We start from the raw sequence: 16,860 nt of genomic DNA, 5'->3' as shown, positions 1-16,860 counted from the left end.
TTGCTTTAAGAACAAAAAGGGTCAGTTCAATTAAAAACAAACTCATATTCAGTATTTTTCCCAAACATAAAATTGTGTCTTTTCTAACAAGTTGCATTTTTTTTTTTTTTTTTTTGAGACGGAGTCTCACTCTGTTGCTCAGGCTCTGTAGTGCAGTAATGCAATCTGGGCTCACTGCAACCTCTACCTCCTGGGTTCAAGCGATTCTCCTGCCTCAGCCTCCTGAGTAGCTGGGATTACAGGCACCTGCCAGTGTGCCACCTAGCTAATTTTTGTATTTTTAGTAGAGATGGAGTTTCACCGTGTTGGCCAGGATGGTCTTGATCTCCTGACATCGTGATCCACCCGCCTCAGCCTCCCAAAGTGCTGGGATTACAGGCGTGAGTCACTGCACCCAGCCCTCTATTTCTTTAAATAAATGTTTTAATATTACACTTTAAAAATAAAGACAAGTTTACAACATATATATAGTTAAAAAAATTAGACCACATATGAAGATACAAAAATTTAAATCACAGGTGTATAAAAATATTCACACATAATGTACATACTCTAATGCTGTTTATTTCTAAAAGAGTGTTTTGGTTTGTTTTGTTTTGTTTTGAGACAAGGTCTTGCTCTGTGTTGCCCAGGCTGGAATGCAGTGATGTGATCATAGCTTACTGAAACCTTGACCTCCTGGGCTCAAGCAATTCTCCCACCTCAGCCTTCCAAGTATATGGGACTACAGGCACACACCACTGCACTCAACTAATTTTGTATATTTTTAGTTTTTGTAGAGATGGGGGTCTCCCTATGTTGCTCAGGCTGGTAATGCTACTTATTTCTAATTTTTCTGATCAAGACAGAATTATATATTTTATAATCTGCTTTTCTGTTTTCATCTAAGAGTCCATGTCAACAGATCTACTTTATTACTTATAATGGCTGTATAATATTCCATTTACGTATCCAACTCCAAATTTGGAAATATCCAATGTCCAATGACCTAAGTGTTAGTAATTTCCAAATTTTCAATATAATTACAAATAAGGCTATGATAAGTGTATTTCTCTCTCTCAGCACATGTGTATATATATTATACACACACACACACACACATATATACACACACACCTATATATACACACACACATATATATGCACATATATGCACATATATATGCACACATATATGCATCATCATTTCATGTATTCCTTAGAATACCAATAATCTACAAAGTTACACAGTTTACACATTTTTTTGGTTGTTTTGTTTTGTTTTGTGAGACAGGGTCTCCCTCTGTCACCCACGCTGGATTGCAGTGGCGTTATCTCGGCTCACTGCAACCTCAGCCTCCCACACGATCCTCTCACCTCAGCCTCCCAAGTAGCTGGGACTACAGGTACACACCACCATACCCGGCTAATTTATATATTTTTAGTAGAGACAGGGTTTCGCCATTTTGGCCAGGCTAGTCTTGAACTCCTGGCTTCAAGTGATCCTTCCGCCTTGGCCTTCCAAAGTGCTGGGATTATAGGCATGAGCCACTGCACCTGGCCAATGTCCATTATATATTGTTGAAAAGGCAAAAGGCAGCATTTACTGTATGAATCCCATTTATATAAGATTGTATGCATATATATATATATATATTTATTATTATAATAATTATTTGAGGCAAAGTCTTGCCCTATCGCCCAGGCTGGAGGGCAGTGGCACAATCTCGGCTCACTGCAACCTCTGCCTCGTGGGTTCAAGCAATTCTGCCTCAGCCTTCCGAGTGGCTGGGATTACAGGCAGCCGCCACCACACCTGGCTAATTTTTGTATTTTTAGTAGAAACGGGGTTTCACCATGTTGGCCAGGCTGCTCTTGAACTCCTGACCTCAGGTGATCCACCTGGGTTAGCCTTCCAAAGTGCTGGGATTACAGGCTTGAGCCACCAATATACATTGTATCTGTAGGTATATTTATGCATAGGATGACGTTCCAGTAGCTTCACTGGTTATCCTGCCTAAGGCTTCATTGTCCTTCCGTCCTTCGTCATCGGATACTTCAATCATTCCTTCCTTGTCTACTTACTTCCATCCGCCTTCCACTCACTTCTCCATATGTCTTCCTGCCTCCTTCGTTCCTTCCTTCCCTCCTTCCTTCCTTTTAGAGTCAGGGTCTCACTCTGTCACTCAGGCTGGAGTGCAGTGGCATGATCATAGCTCATTGTAAGCTCGAAATCCTGGCTTCAAGTGATTCTCCCACCTTGGCCTCCAGAGTAGCATAGAACTGCAGGTGCATACCACCATGCCCAGTTAATTTTTTTTTTTTTTTTTTTTTTGTAGAGAAGGGTCTTCCCATGTTGCCCAGGTCTCAAACTCCTGGTCTCAAGCAATCCTTTGGCCTCAGCATCCCAAAGTGCTGGTATTACAGGTGTGAGCCACTGCATCTGGTCCTTTCTTTTTTAAATCAACTTTTTTTGTTTGTTTGAGACAGAGTTTTGCTCTTGTTGCCCAGGCTGGAGTGCAGTGGTGTGATCTCGGCCCACCAAAAACTCCGCCTCCCAGGTTCAAGCGATTCTCCTGCCTCAGCCTCCCAAGTAGCTGGGATTACAGGCATGTGCCACAATGCCAGGCTAATTTTGTATTTTTAGTAGAGATGGGGTTTCTCCATGTTGGTTAGGCTGGTCTTGAACTCCTGACCTCAGGTGATCCTCCCACCTTGGCCTCCCAAAGTGTTGGGATTACAGGCGTAAGCCACTGCACCCAGCAATCAACCTTTTAATTTTGGAATAATTTTAGATTGCAGAAAAGTTGCTGAGATAGTGGAGAGTTCCCACATGCCCTTTATCCAATTTTGTTAACATCTTACATTAACCACGATACACTTGTGAAAATTAAGAAATTAACATTGAGGTATTACTGTTAACTAAACTACAGACATTATTCAGATTTTACCAGTTTTCCCACTAATGTGCTTTTCTGTTACAGGATTCTATCCAGGATGCCATATTGCATTGAGTTGTTATGTCTCCTTAGTCTCTTCTGATCTGTAACAGTTTCTGAGTCCTTTCTTGCTTTTCCTAACCTTGACAGTTTTGAAGAGTACTGGTCAGCTATTTTGTTGAAATTTGGTTTCTCTGATGTTTTCCCCATGATTAGAGTAGGGTTGTGGGTTTTTGAAAAGGATATTACAGGGGTAAAGTGTCCTCATCACATCATTTCGGGGGGAGAGGTCTATGATATTAACAAGACATTGCAGGTGATGTTCACCTTGATCACTTGGTTAATGCATTGTCTGCCAAGTTTCTCCACTGTAAAGTTATTAATTTCCCCTTTCCATACTGTGTTGTTTTTTTTTTCTTCTGAGACGGAACCTTGCTTTGACGCCCAGGCTACAGTGCAGTGGCACTTGGCTCACCACAACCTCCACCTCCTGGGTTCAAGTGATTCTCCTGCCTCAGCCTCCTGAGTAGCTGGGATTACAGGTGCGTGCCACCATGCCTGGCTAATTTTTAGGAGAGACAGGGTTTCACCATGTTGGTCAGGCTGGTCTCAAACTCCTGACCTCGTGATCCACCCGCCTTAGCCTCCCAAAGTGCTAGGATTACAGGTGTCAGCCACTGCGCACGGCCTCCATACGGTATTCTTCGGAAGCAAGTTAGTAAGTCCAGCCAACACTAAGGTGGAGAGGAATTAATCCTCACTTCCTAGTGAAGGTTTTATATATATGTATATATATAAAAAATTTGGAATTCTTCTGTAAGGAAGATTTGTTCCTTCTCTATGTATTTATTCTATTATTTATTTATATTAGCATGAACATATGTATACTTAGTTGATACTTTTGGTTATAATCCAGTACTGTTATTTTGCTGCTCAAATACTTCCAGCTTTGGCCATTGGGAGCTCTTTCAGGTTGGCTTCTCTGTTCCTTCAACTGTTTTCATTCTCTCTCTCTCTCTCTCTTTTTTTTTTTTTTTTTTGCCACTTTCTGTATTTTGGTATATTGCTTTAATTTTCTGTATTAGCATGATTAGAAAATCTTAATGATTAGAACATTAGAGGAACATAGAGGCATAGATGGTTATTTTCACCTTAATATTGTGGAAAAAAGACCTGGCAACTACTTTGATGGTTTACCAACTGATTTCTGCTTGTTTCTCAACTGCCTTGCAAGGCAAGTAAGACAACAAAGAATTACTTCTCACAGAAATTAAACTTCAGTAGATATCTGTGAGTGGTAGGTAAAATGATAGCGATTGGAATAAACTTCAATAGTTTTCAAGTGTTGTGCATGTTAGGTTCAGTTAAAAAAATTTCCAGGCCCAGTGCAGTGGCTCACACCTGGAATTCTAGCACTTTGGGAGGCCGAGGCGGGCGGATCACTTGAAGTCAGGAGTTCAAAACTGGGCAGGCCAATTGTACTAAAAATACAAAAAAATTAGCCAGGCATGGTGGTAGACACCTGTAATTCCAGCTATTCTGGAAGCTGAGGCAGGAGGATCACTTGAACGTGGGAGGCGGAGGCTGCAGTGGGCTGAGATTGTGCCATTCAACCTGGGCGACAGAGTGACATCCTATCTCAAAAAAAGGAAAAAAAAAATGTCCAGGAGAGGAGTTTGCATTAAATCACTCAGTAACACCGACTGCACACCTTTGTAGCAGGCATTGGGAAGGTGGGGGAAAAAAAGAGGGTGGTAGGTTGGGGTGGGGGCATGAGTTAGGAGGTAAGATGATGGCAAGTATGCTTTTGAGTAATGAACTTCTGTACCATACCAATTACCTAGGGGAGTGGTAGATCTTAAGGACAAAGATTAATTGATTGATTTTGTTTTCTTCGCAAATTCCTTTTACCAAAAGACAGAGATAATAAAACAATATTTATATTTGAGAGGTGGTGATGGTTGTGGTCAAAAGGACCAGCTGAAAGACATAATGTCCAAGCAAGGTGAGGGAAAGCTCTGGGGGCAGGCTGTAATAACCATAACAGCAAACACGTACAGTGAACCAGGCACTATTTATTAACAGTTTATCAACCCATTAAAAGCTTATTACAGCCGGGCACAGCAGCTCATGCCTGTAATCCCAGCACTTTTGGAGGCTGAGGTGGGCAGTCACCTGAGGCCAGGAGTTCGAGACCAGCCTGGCCAACATGGTGAATTAGCAGGGTGTGGTGGTGTGGGCCTGTAATCTCAGCTACATGAGAGGCTGAGGGGGGAGAATCACTTGAACCCAGGAGGCGGAGGTTGGTTGCAATGAGCCGAGATCGCGCCACTGCGCTCCAGCTTGGGCGACACAGTGAGACTGTCTCAAAAAAACAAAAAACAGTCTGGGAGCGGGGACTCACGCCTGTAATCCCAGCACTTTGGGAGGCCGATGTGGGCGGATCACCTGAGATAGGGAGTTCGAGACCAGCCTGACCAACATGGAGGAACTCCGTCTTTACTAAAAATACAAAATTAGCCAGACGTGGTGGTGCATGCCTGAAATCCCAGCTACTCGGGAGGCTGAGGCAGGACAATCGCTTGAACCCGGGAGGCAGAGGTTGCGGTGAGCCGAGATCGCGCCATTGCGCTCCAGCTTGGGCAACAAGAGAGAAACTCTGTCTCAAAAACAAAAAGAAACAAAAACCAAACAAAAACCTTATTACAATCCTGTGAACTAGCTACTGTCATTACTATAATGTAGATGAACAAACTGGACATGGACAGTTGACAAAACATCCCCAACTACACACTAGGAATGAGCTGGGATAGGAAATCAGACACTCTGACTCTATTACTCCAAATGCCATACACACGAGCTGACTTCGGAAAAAAGAGAAAGTACTGTTCACACAATACTAACTGGTTCTAGGGCCACTGTTTCCTTGCATTTATTTTTTCCTTCTTGTTAGGAACATGTATCTTTGAAGGAGGTATCATTTCTCCCACAGTTCTCCATTTAACGTTCCCTCGGTGCAAGCACCACCGAGGCCACACATAGCCCCAGAGTAGAAGTAAATTTGCTTCCTAGAAACCCTCACTGTATCCAGATTCTCTCCCAGAGGAGCCATGAGTTCTCACGGGTGGCACTTTTTTCTCCAGCTGATTACACTTTTTTTCTGTACCAGTTAATCCAACTTCTAACTGAATAAAGGGAGTTTTCTTAAAAAAAAAGAAAAGAAAAAAAGAAAAGCGAAAAACGGAACGGAAGGAAGAGGAAAGAAAGGAAGGAAGAAAGGAAAGAAACGAGAGGGACAGAAAGAGAAAAAGGAAAAAGAAAAAGGAAAGGAAAACAAGAAATGGAAGGGACCTGCAGAAACGATTCACCACGCGCGGCTGACCCTGGGAGGAGCCACACGTTGAACGAGTGCCTCCCAGGCTGGACGCCCACCGCGGACACCGCAGACAGTCCCACCCGCGGCGGCTACAGCTACTCTTCTGAATTTCGGAAAGAACCTTTTCCAGCGGGACCGGAAGCCCGGCGGGGACCCTAGCGGGGACGGACTGACCTACCGGCCGTTCTTCCGGGTCCGGAAGGTGATCTCCACCCGTCCTCAGAATCCAGAGGCCCGGGACTGTAGGTAGGAGTTAAGTGGGTAGGGTCCCTTAACCAGGGTTGTCAGGTGTGGGTGGTGTGTGTTGTTACTCCTAACGTGTCAGCGGCACAAATCACGCGAACTCATAAACATGGTGCGTTCGGAAGCCTTTCCAAGATGCATTTAATCCCTGCGTAAGCCCACGTTAAGCATTCACGAAGGCATGTGCTCTGTTCTCTCGGAAGCGGCCGGCCGGCTTCCCCTCGTCGGGCGCCGCTGCGGGTGCAGGTCCTCAAGTCCCAGCCTCCCATGGGCCCAAGGCCTTCGGGGCTCCAATTTGAGGCGAAGCCACCCCAGTTTCGTAATTTTTCTGCAGTGATTTATTTTTACCTTTCAGGTAAGTTCGAAAGCTTCCAGCTCACTTTCAGACATTTTCACTAACGCAACTACGTATTTGCAACACACTTTTTTCAGATTCCTTGACAAGAATATCCTAGTGACCAAACAACTTACTGGGAGTCAGAACGTCTGGGTTCTAGTCTTGACTGCCATTAACTAGCGGTATGACACTGGAGACGCCTTTTTGACCCCTCTGGATTTTTATTTCCTTTTCTGTAAAATGAGGAGCTTGGAATAAGTGACAAATTTCCTTCCAGTTTTGGTATTTGGGTTATTTTTATGTCTTTATTTATATCTTTATTTATATCTTTCCACTTCCTGCCTCAATTACATATCTGTGCTTTGGTTAATATCTTGTAGTGTCCTTCCTCCCATTCCATTAATCTGTGCTCTTCTCAAATCTGGTTTCATACTCGTTTAAAAATTATTTTCTCAAGGAATCCTGTGTTTCCCGAGCACTCTACTTTTGGTCCAGGGGCACAACCGTAAGTATGTGCCATTCTTAAAAGTATTTAGTGTGTGTAAATACTATTGAATGAATTTCCAAATTTTTTTTTTTCTTTGAACAGAGTCTCACTCAGTCGCCCAGGCTGGAGTGCAGTGGCGCGATCTCGGCTCACTGCAATCTCTGCCTCCTGGGTTCAAATGATTCTCCTGCCTCAGCCTCCCAAGTCGCTGAGATTACAGGCGCCCGCCACCACACCCGGCTAATTTTTGTACTTTTAGTAGAGATGGGGTTTCACCATGTTGGCCAGGCTCTTGAACTCCAGACCTCAGGTGATCCGCCCGCCTCGGCCTCCCAAAGTGCTAGGATTACAGGCATAATCCACTATGCCCGGCCTGAATTTCTAAATCTTAATGTGTTTATTTCATTGGCATTAAGTCAGATTTTTCCTTGATCTTTACTTGAATAAGCCTTTTAAGGTAAAATGCTTGCTCGATTACACACACATACGCAACCTCTTAATTGTCTGAAGGTAAACAAGTTAATGACTTGTGAATATTTTTAACTTATAAGCAATGAATCCTCAAAGCTTATAAGCCAGTATTGAAACATGTGATATGGTTTTAAAATAGCTGATGATAAAGTATTTACATCATCCCATTTTCTCCTCATAGTCTTGTAATAGGAAGGACAGATATTCAAACACTTATTTATTTATTTATTTTTTAACAGAGATCCAGAAAATGAGGCCCATAGGAAACAAGTGACTTCTGAGTCCAGATAACACTTACTATCAGAGTGAGTGTCCAGGTAAGTTTCCTTTGTTGCCCAATAAGATACTTTCTTCACTATACTGTGCTTGTTTCAGTTACCATTTATTTTCTTTCTTTTAAAAAGTATTCAGTATAGGCCAGGCGCAGTGGCTCACGCCTGTAATCCCAGCACTTTGGGAGGCCAAGGTGGGTGGATCAGCATGAGGTCAGGAGTTCAAGACCAGCCTGACCAACATGGTGAAACCCCGTCTCTACTAAAAATACAAAAAAATTAGCCAGCTGTGCTGGCAGGCGCCTGTAATCTCAGCTACTTGGGAGGCTGAGGCAGGAGAATCCCTTGAACCCAGGAGGTGGAGGTTGCAGTGAGCCGAGATTGCACCATTGCACTCCAGCCTGGGCAACGAGAGCAAAACTCCATCTCAAAAAAAAAAATTTCAGTATATTCTATTTACCATGTCAGAACCATAAATTTACTATGTTAGAACCATAAAATACACTTTGGGAAGATTGGTTGAAATGTAACATTTAGGCTAGGCATGGTGGCTCACACCTGTAATCCCAGCATTTTGGGAGGCTGAGGCAGGTGGATCACCTGAGGTCAGGAGTTTGAGACTAGCCTGGCCAACATGGTAAAACCCGGCGTCCACTAAAAATACAAAAATTAGCTGGACACAGTGGTGCACACCTGTAGTTCAAGCTACTTGGGAGGCAAAGGCTGAAGAATCGCTTGAACCTGGGAGTCAGAGGTTGCAGTGAGCTGAGATCACACCACTGAACTCCAGCATGGGCGACAGAGCGAGACTCCATCTCAAAAAAAAAAAAAAAAAAGAAATGTAACATTTAATGTCTAGTTATCTAGCAAAGATCACCCATCCAGAGCCTTGATTTCTTTGGTCACATCAAATAACTATTATCATTTGTGAACGATTTTAAAGAATATCTAGTAGAAAATATAAATATATTTATATAATATATATGTTGTATATAAATATAAAATATAAGCATATTGTAGAAATGCCATATTATAAGAGAAATCATTTAAAAAAAATTTTTTTTTGAGACAGAGTCACGCTCTGTCTCCCAGGCTGGAGTGCAGTGGTGCAATCTCGGCTCACTGCAACCTCTGTCTCCCAGGTTCAAGCAATTCTCCTGCCTCAGCCTCCCAAGTAGCTGGGACTACAGGCATGTGCCACCATGCCCAGGTAATTTTTTTGTATTTTTAGTAGAGATGGGGTTTCACCACATCAGTCAGCCTGGTGTCGAACTCCTGACCTCAAATGACCTGCCTGCCTTGGCCTCCCAAAGTGCTGAGATTACAGGCATGAGCCACTGTGCCTGGCCAAAAATTTTAAAACTTTGTAAACGTTTATAATTTTGTTCAAGATAGCTTTATATGTATTTTTATTAGAGACGAGGTTTCACCACGTTGGCCAGGCTAGTCTCAAACTCCTGACCTCAGGTGATCCGCCCACGTCGGCCTCCCAAAGTGCAATTACAGGCATGAGCCACCATACACGGCTGGAAAACGTGTTCTTTTTACATTGTTTTTGTCGTTCCTGCCCCTAAAAACTGAAAAGCAAAGCCACAGAAATGCAGTCTTTTTTTTTTTTTTTTTTTTTTTTTGAGGCGGAGTCTCGCTCTGTGGCCCGGACTGGAGTGCAGTGGCCGGATCTCAGCTCACTGCAAGCTCTGCCTCCGGGTTTACGCCATTCTCCTGCCTCAGCCTCCCGAGTAGCTGGGACTACAGGCGCCAGCCACCTCGCCCGGCTAGTTTTTGTATTTTTAGTAGAGATGGGGTTTCACTGTGTTAGCCAGGATGGTCTCGATCTCCTGACCTCGTGATCCGCCCTGTCTCGGCCTCCCAAAGTGCTGGGATTACAGGCTTGAGCCACCGCGCCCGGCCAGAAATGCAGTCTTGAGAGCAGAGGCAGTAGAGGCCACTGGGAGGAAAAGAACTATTACTAATGAGTTCTGTTACAGTTTTCTCTCAAAAAACTCTTCTTTCATTCTAAGAATAATACTCAAAAGGCATTATTCAATAAATATTGGGTGTCTTCTTCCTACTATAAAGCATCTTTTTTTAGGGGGTGAGATGGGAAGATGTAGAAATGTTAAGAATTGAAAGACAATTCCAACTAGATGAAGTATGTGCAAAGTTTCAGAGATGAGATGACAAGCCATCAGAGATTATAGGTGGGTTATGATAACAAAAGCTTGAGAGGTAGGAGTGTAGAGACTCTAAGAGTGTAAGAAATAAAGTAAGGCTGGGCATGATGGCTCATGCCTGTAATCCTAGCACTTTGGAAGACCAGGGTGGATCACTGGATCCCAGGAGTTTGAGACCAGCCTAGACAACATGGTGAAACACCATCTCTACCAAAAAAACAAACAAAAAATTGTCTGGGCATAGTGGTGGGCACCTCTAGTCCCAGCTATTAGGGAGGCTGAGGTGAGAGGATCACCTAAGCCTAGGAGGTCGAGGCTGCAATGAGCTGTGACCACACCACTGCATTCCAGCCTCCAGCTTGGACGATAGAGTGAGACCCCGTTTCAAAAAAGAAGTTTCAGGGTGTTTAACAGAAAGGTGATCATTTCAAATTTGCACTTCAGAAAAATTACTCTACTTGTGATTTGGTTAGTTGATATTTCAAGAGTGAAAAAAGAGCCTTTTACAAGTTGTTATTGTATTTCAATTCTATCATAGTAGTAACATTAACAGTAATAATAATAGCTAGTATCTAGAGAGTACTTGGTATGGAATCCCGACTCTTGATGAGACTGAGTTTTTTCAGGGCAGGAACCCAGTTTTACTTGTTGTTGTAAGTCTAGTGAGCTAAGTGTAGCCCAGTGCTATGCATATAGTAAATATCCAATTAATATTTGCTAACTTGATTTGAATATTATTTTAAAACCTTTTTTTTTTTTTCCAGGAGAAACATGAACCAGAAGCTACTGAAATTGAAGAACTTGCTACGATTTCACACTATTTATAGGCAACTGCACAGTCTGTGTCAAAGAAGAGCATTAAGACAGTGGAGGCATGGGTTTTCATCTGCTTACCCTGTGTGGACAGCTCAGCTGTATGCCTGCCCTGGCCAACAGAAATGCTCATTGGGGCTGCTTTATCTCAGTATAGGTTTCTAGTAACAAAAAAGGTAGTTACAGTTTTCTTTTTTTTTTTTTTTTTTGAGACGGAGTCTCAATCTGTCACCCAGGCTGGAGTGCAGAGGCGAGATCTCAGCTCACTGCAACCTACGCCTCCTGGGTTTAAGTGATTCTCCTGCCTCAGCCTCCTGAGTAGCTGGGATTACAGGCATGAGCCACCGTGTCCAGCATAGTTACAGATTTCTGTAAGTTATTTTATTATTTGACCTAAAATGAAAGTGCCTAGAACCATGAGTAGAAATCCATTTGAGTATTTTATCATTTACAGAATATTTATTACTTAATGCTATATTCCAAGCAATAGCGTTTTGTGAGAAAGGGAAGTTCTGGTTAATTGTGTGGTGCTGATGAATTTGGTTCCTTGGAAATCAGCGTGCAACAGTGAATTAAGGATGTAGGATTTTAATTTTAGCCTAAGCTTTAACTACTTAGGGGAGTGTTTGCTGGTAGCAATAGTAGCTATGGTCAGACACGGTGGCTCACGCCTGTAATCCTAGCACTTCAGGAGGCCAAGGCAAGCGGATCACAAGGTCAAGAGTTTGAGACCAGCCTGGCCAACATGGTGAAACCCTGTCTCTACTAAAAATACAAAAATTAACCGGGCATGGTGGCGCATGCCTGTAGTCCCAGCCTGTAGTCTCAGGAGGCTGAGGCAGGAGAATCGCTTGAACCTGAGAGTTGTAGGTTGCAGTGAGCCAAGACCATGCCACTGCACTCCAGCCTGGGCAACAGAGTGAGAGACTCCATCTCAAAAAAAACCAAAAAACAAAAAAAATACAAAAACTAGTTGGGCATGGTGGTGCACACCTGTAATCCCAGCTACTGGGGAGGCTGAGGCAGGAGAATGGCTTGAACCCAGGAGGTGGAGGTTGTAGTGAGCTGAGATCGGATGAGATCTGGATGACAGAGCAAGACTCTGTCTCAAAAAAAAAAAAAAAAAGAAAAGAAATAGTAGCTATGATTGTGGTAGATATTTCAGAATAAATCTAAATTGTCACTTAAGTTTTTTCTTCCTTTTTGTTTATATGTTCTGATTTTTTTAATAGGAAGAAAGACCATGGAAATCTCAGTTATCTTCAACAAAATCTAAAAAGGTGGTAGAAGTATGGATTGGAATGACTGTTGAGGAACTGGCCAGGGCAATGGAAAAAAACACAGGTGAGTCAGATATTTTTACAAAGCAAAATATGGGAATGTTGGAAGACCAGGCATTTTATTTGCAATGAGATTAAGGCATTTAAAGATTAAAAACTAGACTGGTACTTAAAAAATATATTAAGTCATCATAATATTCTTCATTTTAAGTCATAATCCCTAGTTTCTTGACTCTGCCAAATGTAGTTCTCCAAGATTTTGCTTTTAATTAAAGTGGAAAAGATTTTCTTATATGAATTAAGTTTTCTTTCTTGGAAGTTTTGTGGGCTATTAGAATAAATCCAAGGAATGTTTTTAGACTGAGGGTCTATACTTATGCTCATATACTTTCTCTTTGTTTTTCTATAATTTTATATATCTTCTTCCTTTTCTTTTTTTTTTTTTTTCAGTTTTTTTTTTTGAGAAAAGGTGTTGCTTTGTCCAGTATAGTGGCATAATCATGGCTCACTGCTGCAGCCTTGGCCTCCTGGGCTCAAACAGTCCTTCAGCCTCAGCCTCCTGAGTAGCTGGGACTACAGGCATGTGCCACTATGTCCAGCTAATTTTTTATTTTTTGTAGAGACAGAGTCTTACTATGTTGTCTAGGCTGGTCTTGAACTCCTGGGTGCAAGTAATCCTTCTGCCTCAGCTTCCCAAAGTGCTGGGATTATAGGTATGAGCCATCATGCCTGGCCCTATAATTTTCTGGTTTCCTTTTTTTCACTCATTATTATTATTATTATTATTATTATATTTTTTTTTTTTTTGAGATAGAATTTCACTCTTGTTGCCCAGGATGGAGTGCAGTGACACAATCTCGGCTCGCTGCAACCTCCACCTCCCAGATTCAAGTGATTCTACTGCCTCAGCCTCCTGAGGAACTGGGATTATAGGTGCCCACAACCACGCCTGGCTAATTTTTGTATTTTTAGTAGCTACAGTGTTTCACCATGTTGGCCAGGCTGGTCTCAAATTCCTGACCTCAAGTGATCCACCAGCCTCGGCCCCCCAAAGTGATGGGATTACAGGCGTGAACCACCACGCTCAGCCTTTTCACTCATTTTGACAATATGAGAAATACTGATAGTAGCCAGGCACGGTGGCTCACGCCTGTAATCCCAGCACTTTGGGAGGCTGAGGCGGGCGGATCGCTAGGTCAGGATATCGAGACCATCCTGGCTAACACAGTGAAACCCCGTCTCTACTAAAAATACCAAAAAACTAAGCCAGGCATGGTGGCAGGCGCCTGTAATCCCAGCTACTCGGGAGGCTGAGGCAGAAGAAAGGCATGAACCCGGAAGGCGGAGCTTGCAGTGAGCCGAGATCGCACCACTGCACTCCAGCCAGGGCGACAGTGAGAATCTGTCTTTAAAAAAAAAAAAAATACTGATAATAATAACTACAACTTGTCGTAATATTATTTTTATTTATAAATGGAGCATATTATTGCCATTTTTATATTCCTTCATTGTGATGTGCTTATTACCAGTTTAGGATTTTTGAAACAAAATTTGAGTTTTCATTAGAAAGTGACATTAAAATTCAGTATATGAGAAATATACCCTGTTATTGTAACAAAGTGTAACAGATTCTTGGGGAAAAAAAGAATTAATAGTAACTCATGTATGTTGAGCCATTAATATGTACCAGTACTTTTTTAACTCTTGTACTTCTTCTCACAATGCCCTAAAGTTAGGTATCCTTATTTACAGGCTGGGAAAGTGAGGTTCAGAGAGGATAAGTAATTACTCACTCTTTCCAGCTAGTTGTGGGAGAACCAGGATTTGAACCTAGGAAATATGGGGAATATTTGATCTTATGAATTATGGCTCCAGAGCACATGCTGTTACTCATCAACCAAATTATCTCTCAAGAATTATTTTGTAAATCACAGCAATGCTAAACTTCAATGTATTTCCTGCCTGAAAGTGTTACTACTTTTTGTGCATGTACATCCTTACAAAGAGTACAAAATTGTTAGCACACTGTTTGGCTTTTTTTTTTTTTTTTTTTTTTGAGACAGAGTTTCGCTCTTGTTAACCAGGCTAGAGTGCAATGGCGCGATCTCGGCTCATCACAACCTCTGCCTCCTGGGTTCAAGCAGTTCTCCTGTCTCAGCCTCCCGAGTAGCTGGGATTACAGGCATGCACCACCACGCCTGACTAATTTTGTATTTGTAGTAGAGATGAAGTTTCTGTATTTTGATCAGACTGGTCTTGAACTCCCAACCTCAGGTGATCCGCCCGCCTTGGCTTCCTAAGGTACTGGGGTTACAGGCGTGAGCCACCGTGCCCGGCCTGTTTGGCATTTTTAATAATTTTGCAGATGGATTATTCAGTCATTTTATAGCTAGAAAACTATGAAAATAAATGAATATGGCTATATCATTCAGAATTTTTCTACAGAAAATTGTATTGGTGTGGTTTTATAAATAGTATTGATGATAGGCTTGATTTTTAAAACTTTTTTTGGAGGCACAGTCTTGCTCTGTCACCCAGGCTGGAGTCCAGTGGCAGGATCTTGGCTCACTGCAACTTCTGACTCCCCAGTTCAAGCGATTCTTGTGCCTCAGCCTCCCAAGTAGCTGGGATTACAGGCATATGCCACTACACCCAGCTAATATTCATATTTTTAGTAGAAACAGAGTTTCATTATGTGGGCCAGGCTGGTCTCAAACTCCTGACCTCAAGTGATCTGCACACCTTAGCCTTCCAAAAGCTAGGATTACAGGGATGAGCCACTGTGCCTGACAAAACTTTTTATTATTAGCAATTATCAGACAAATATGGTAGCAGAAAGAATGGAAAAAGCTTAAATGTATGCATAAGTCAGTGACAACAGATATTTTATTTTATCCATTAGTACTTCAGTATATATCTCTAAAAGATGAGTACTGGTTTTTTTGTTTTTTTTTTCTTCAAACATTACCCCCTACCCCTATACACACAGAGGAACCCATAACCATAATTCTTTAGTATGACTAATAAATAGAGTGATTAAAATACAGATTTAGTCTCATGGAGCAGTACTCTAAACCCCAAACTGATTGTTTATGATGAAAATAAAGGGTATCTATTTGAAGCTTATTTCATATTCAAATCTCTTCTGAATTAAAGATAGTTTTCATGAGGTGATTCTTTTTAACTACTATATATATTAGCGATATGAGTACTTTTTTTCCCTCTTCTCCTGGGTCATTTAAGTAGCTTGATGTAATATTTAATGTTGCAATATGTTGGATACTTTTCTACATGTAAATATTTAAGTCTTTGGTAAAAATAAAATAGTATGTTAATACCATATGCATTTAATACAGAGGGGAAATGATTGTCTCTCTATGTAAGCTACTTCCCAAAAGTTCGATATAATGTATTGGAAAACTAGAGTATTAGGTATTTTCAGCATTATTAGAAATAGAATTGTACTCATATATATGTATATATTTTTTTTGAACAGAGTTTCACTCTTGTTGTGCAGGCTGGAGTGCAATGGCGTGATCTTGGCTCACTGCAACCTCCACCTCTCAGGTTGAAGCAATTCTCCTGTCTCAGCCTCGCAAGTAGCTAGGATTACAGGTGCCTAACATGCCTGGCTAAGTTTTTTTTTTTGAGACAGAGTCTTGCTCTCTCACCCAATCTGGAGTGCAGTGGTACGATCTCAACTCACTGCAACTTCTGTCTCCCAGATTCAAGCGATTCTCCTGCCTCAGCCTCCTGAGTAGCTGGGACTACAGGCATGCGCCACCACGCCTGGCTAATTTCTGTATTTTTAGTAGAGATGAGGTTTCAGCATGTTGGCCTGGCTGGTCTCTAACTCCTGACCTCAGGTGATCCGCCCACCTTAGCCTCCCAAAGTGCTGGGATTACAGGCGTGAGCCACTGCCCAGCCACCTTGCTAATTTCTGTATTTTAAGTAGAGATGGGGTTTCACTATGCTGGTCAGGCTGGTCTCAAACTCCTGACCTCAGCTGATCCACCCACTTCAGCTTCCCAAAGTGGTGGGATTACAGGTGTGAGCCACCATGCCTGGCCAACTAATAATTTTTGTTTTGAAATAGTTTTACAGTTCTCTGAGAACATATTCACATAGTAAATTTGAGTTGTATCATTCTTAAAATGTGTTTCCTTGGGAAAGCATGTGGTAGAAAGATAAATAGGAAATGGTTTCTTGGCATTGTTGGTTATTAAACACAACCATTTTAAAAAATTAAGTCATAAAGGTAGTAAAAACTCAAAAACTCTTTCACTGGCTGGGTGTGGTGGCTCGTGTCTATAATCCCATTATATTTCAGAGGCTGAGGCAAACATATCGCTTGAGCCCAAGAGTTTGAGATCAGCCTGGGCAACATGGTGAAGCCTCGTCTTTACAAAAGAAATACAAAAATTAGCTGGGTATGGTGACTGCAAGCCTCTAGTTCCTGCTTTTTGGGAGGCTGAGGTGGGAGGATTG

At 42.1% G+C, this 16,860-nt stretch overlaps 1 protein-coding gene across 1 annotated transcript in view; it reads left to right on the top strand.

Moving 5' to 3' along the window:
- Positions 1–7,627: 7,627 nt before the first annotated feature.
- The window catches only part of LOC115894198 (translation initiation factor IF-2, mitochondrial-like), a 32,301-nt gene continuing 23,068 nt past the window's right edge, over positions 7,628–16,860 (top strand). The window contains 4 exon segments of the mRNA XM_030920580.1: positions 7,628–8,149; positions 11,043–11,197; positions 11,200–11,267; positions 12,324–12,435. Coding sequence (XP_030776440.1) covers positions 11,050–11,197; positions 11,200–11,267; positions 12,324–12,435 — 328 coding nt within the window. The 5' untranslated portion in view covers positions 7,628–8,149; positions 11,043–11,049.

This window comes from Rhinopithecus roxellana, chromosome 17 (genome assembly GCF_007565055.1).
Source record: "Rhinopithecus roxellana isolate Shanxi Qingling chromosome 17, ASM756505v1, whole genome shotgun sequence".
In the NCBI taxonomy this organism is placed as follows: Eukaryota; Metazoa; Chordata; class Mammalia; order Primates; family Cercopithecidae; genus Rhinopithecus; species Rhinopithecus roxellana.
This window is presented reverse-complemented; position numbering and strand designations above follow the sequence as displayed.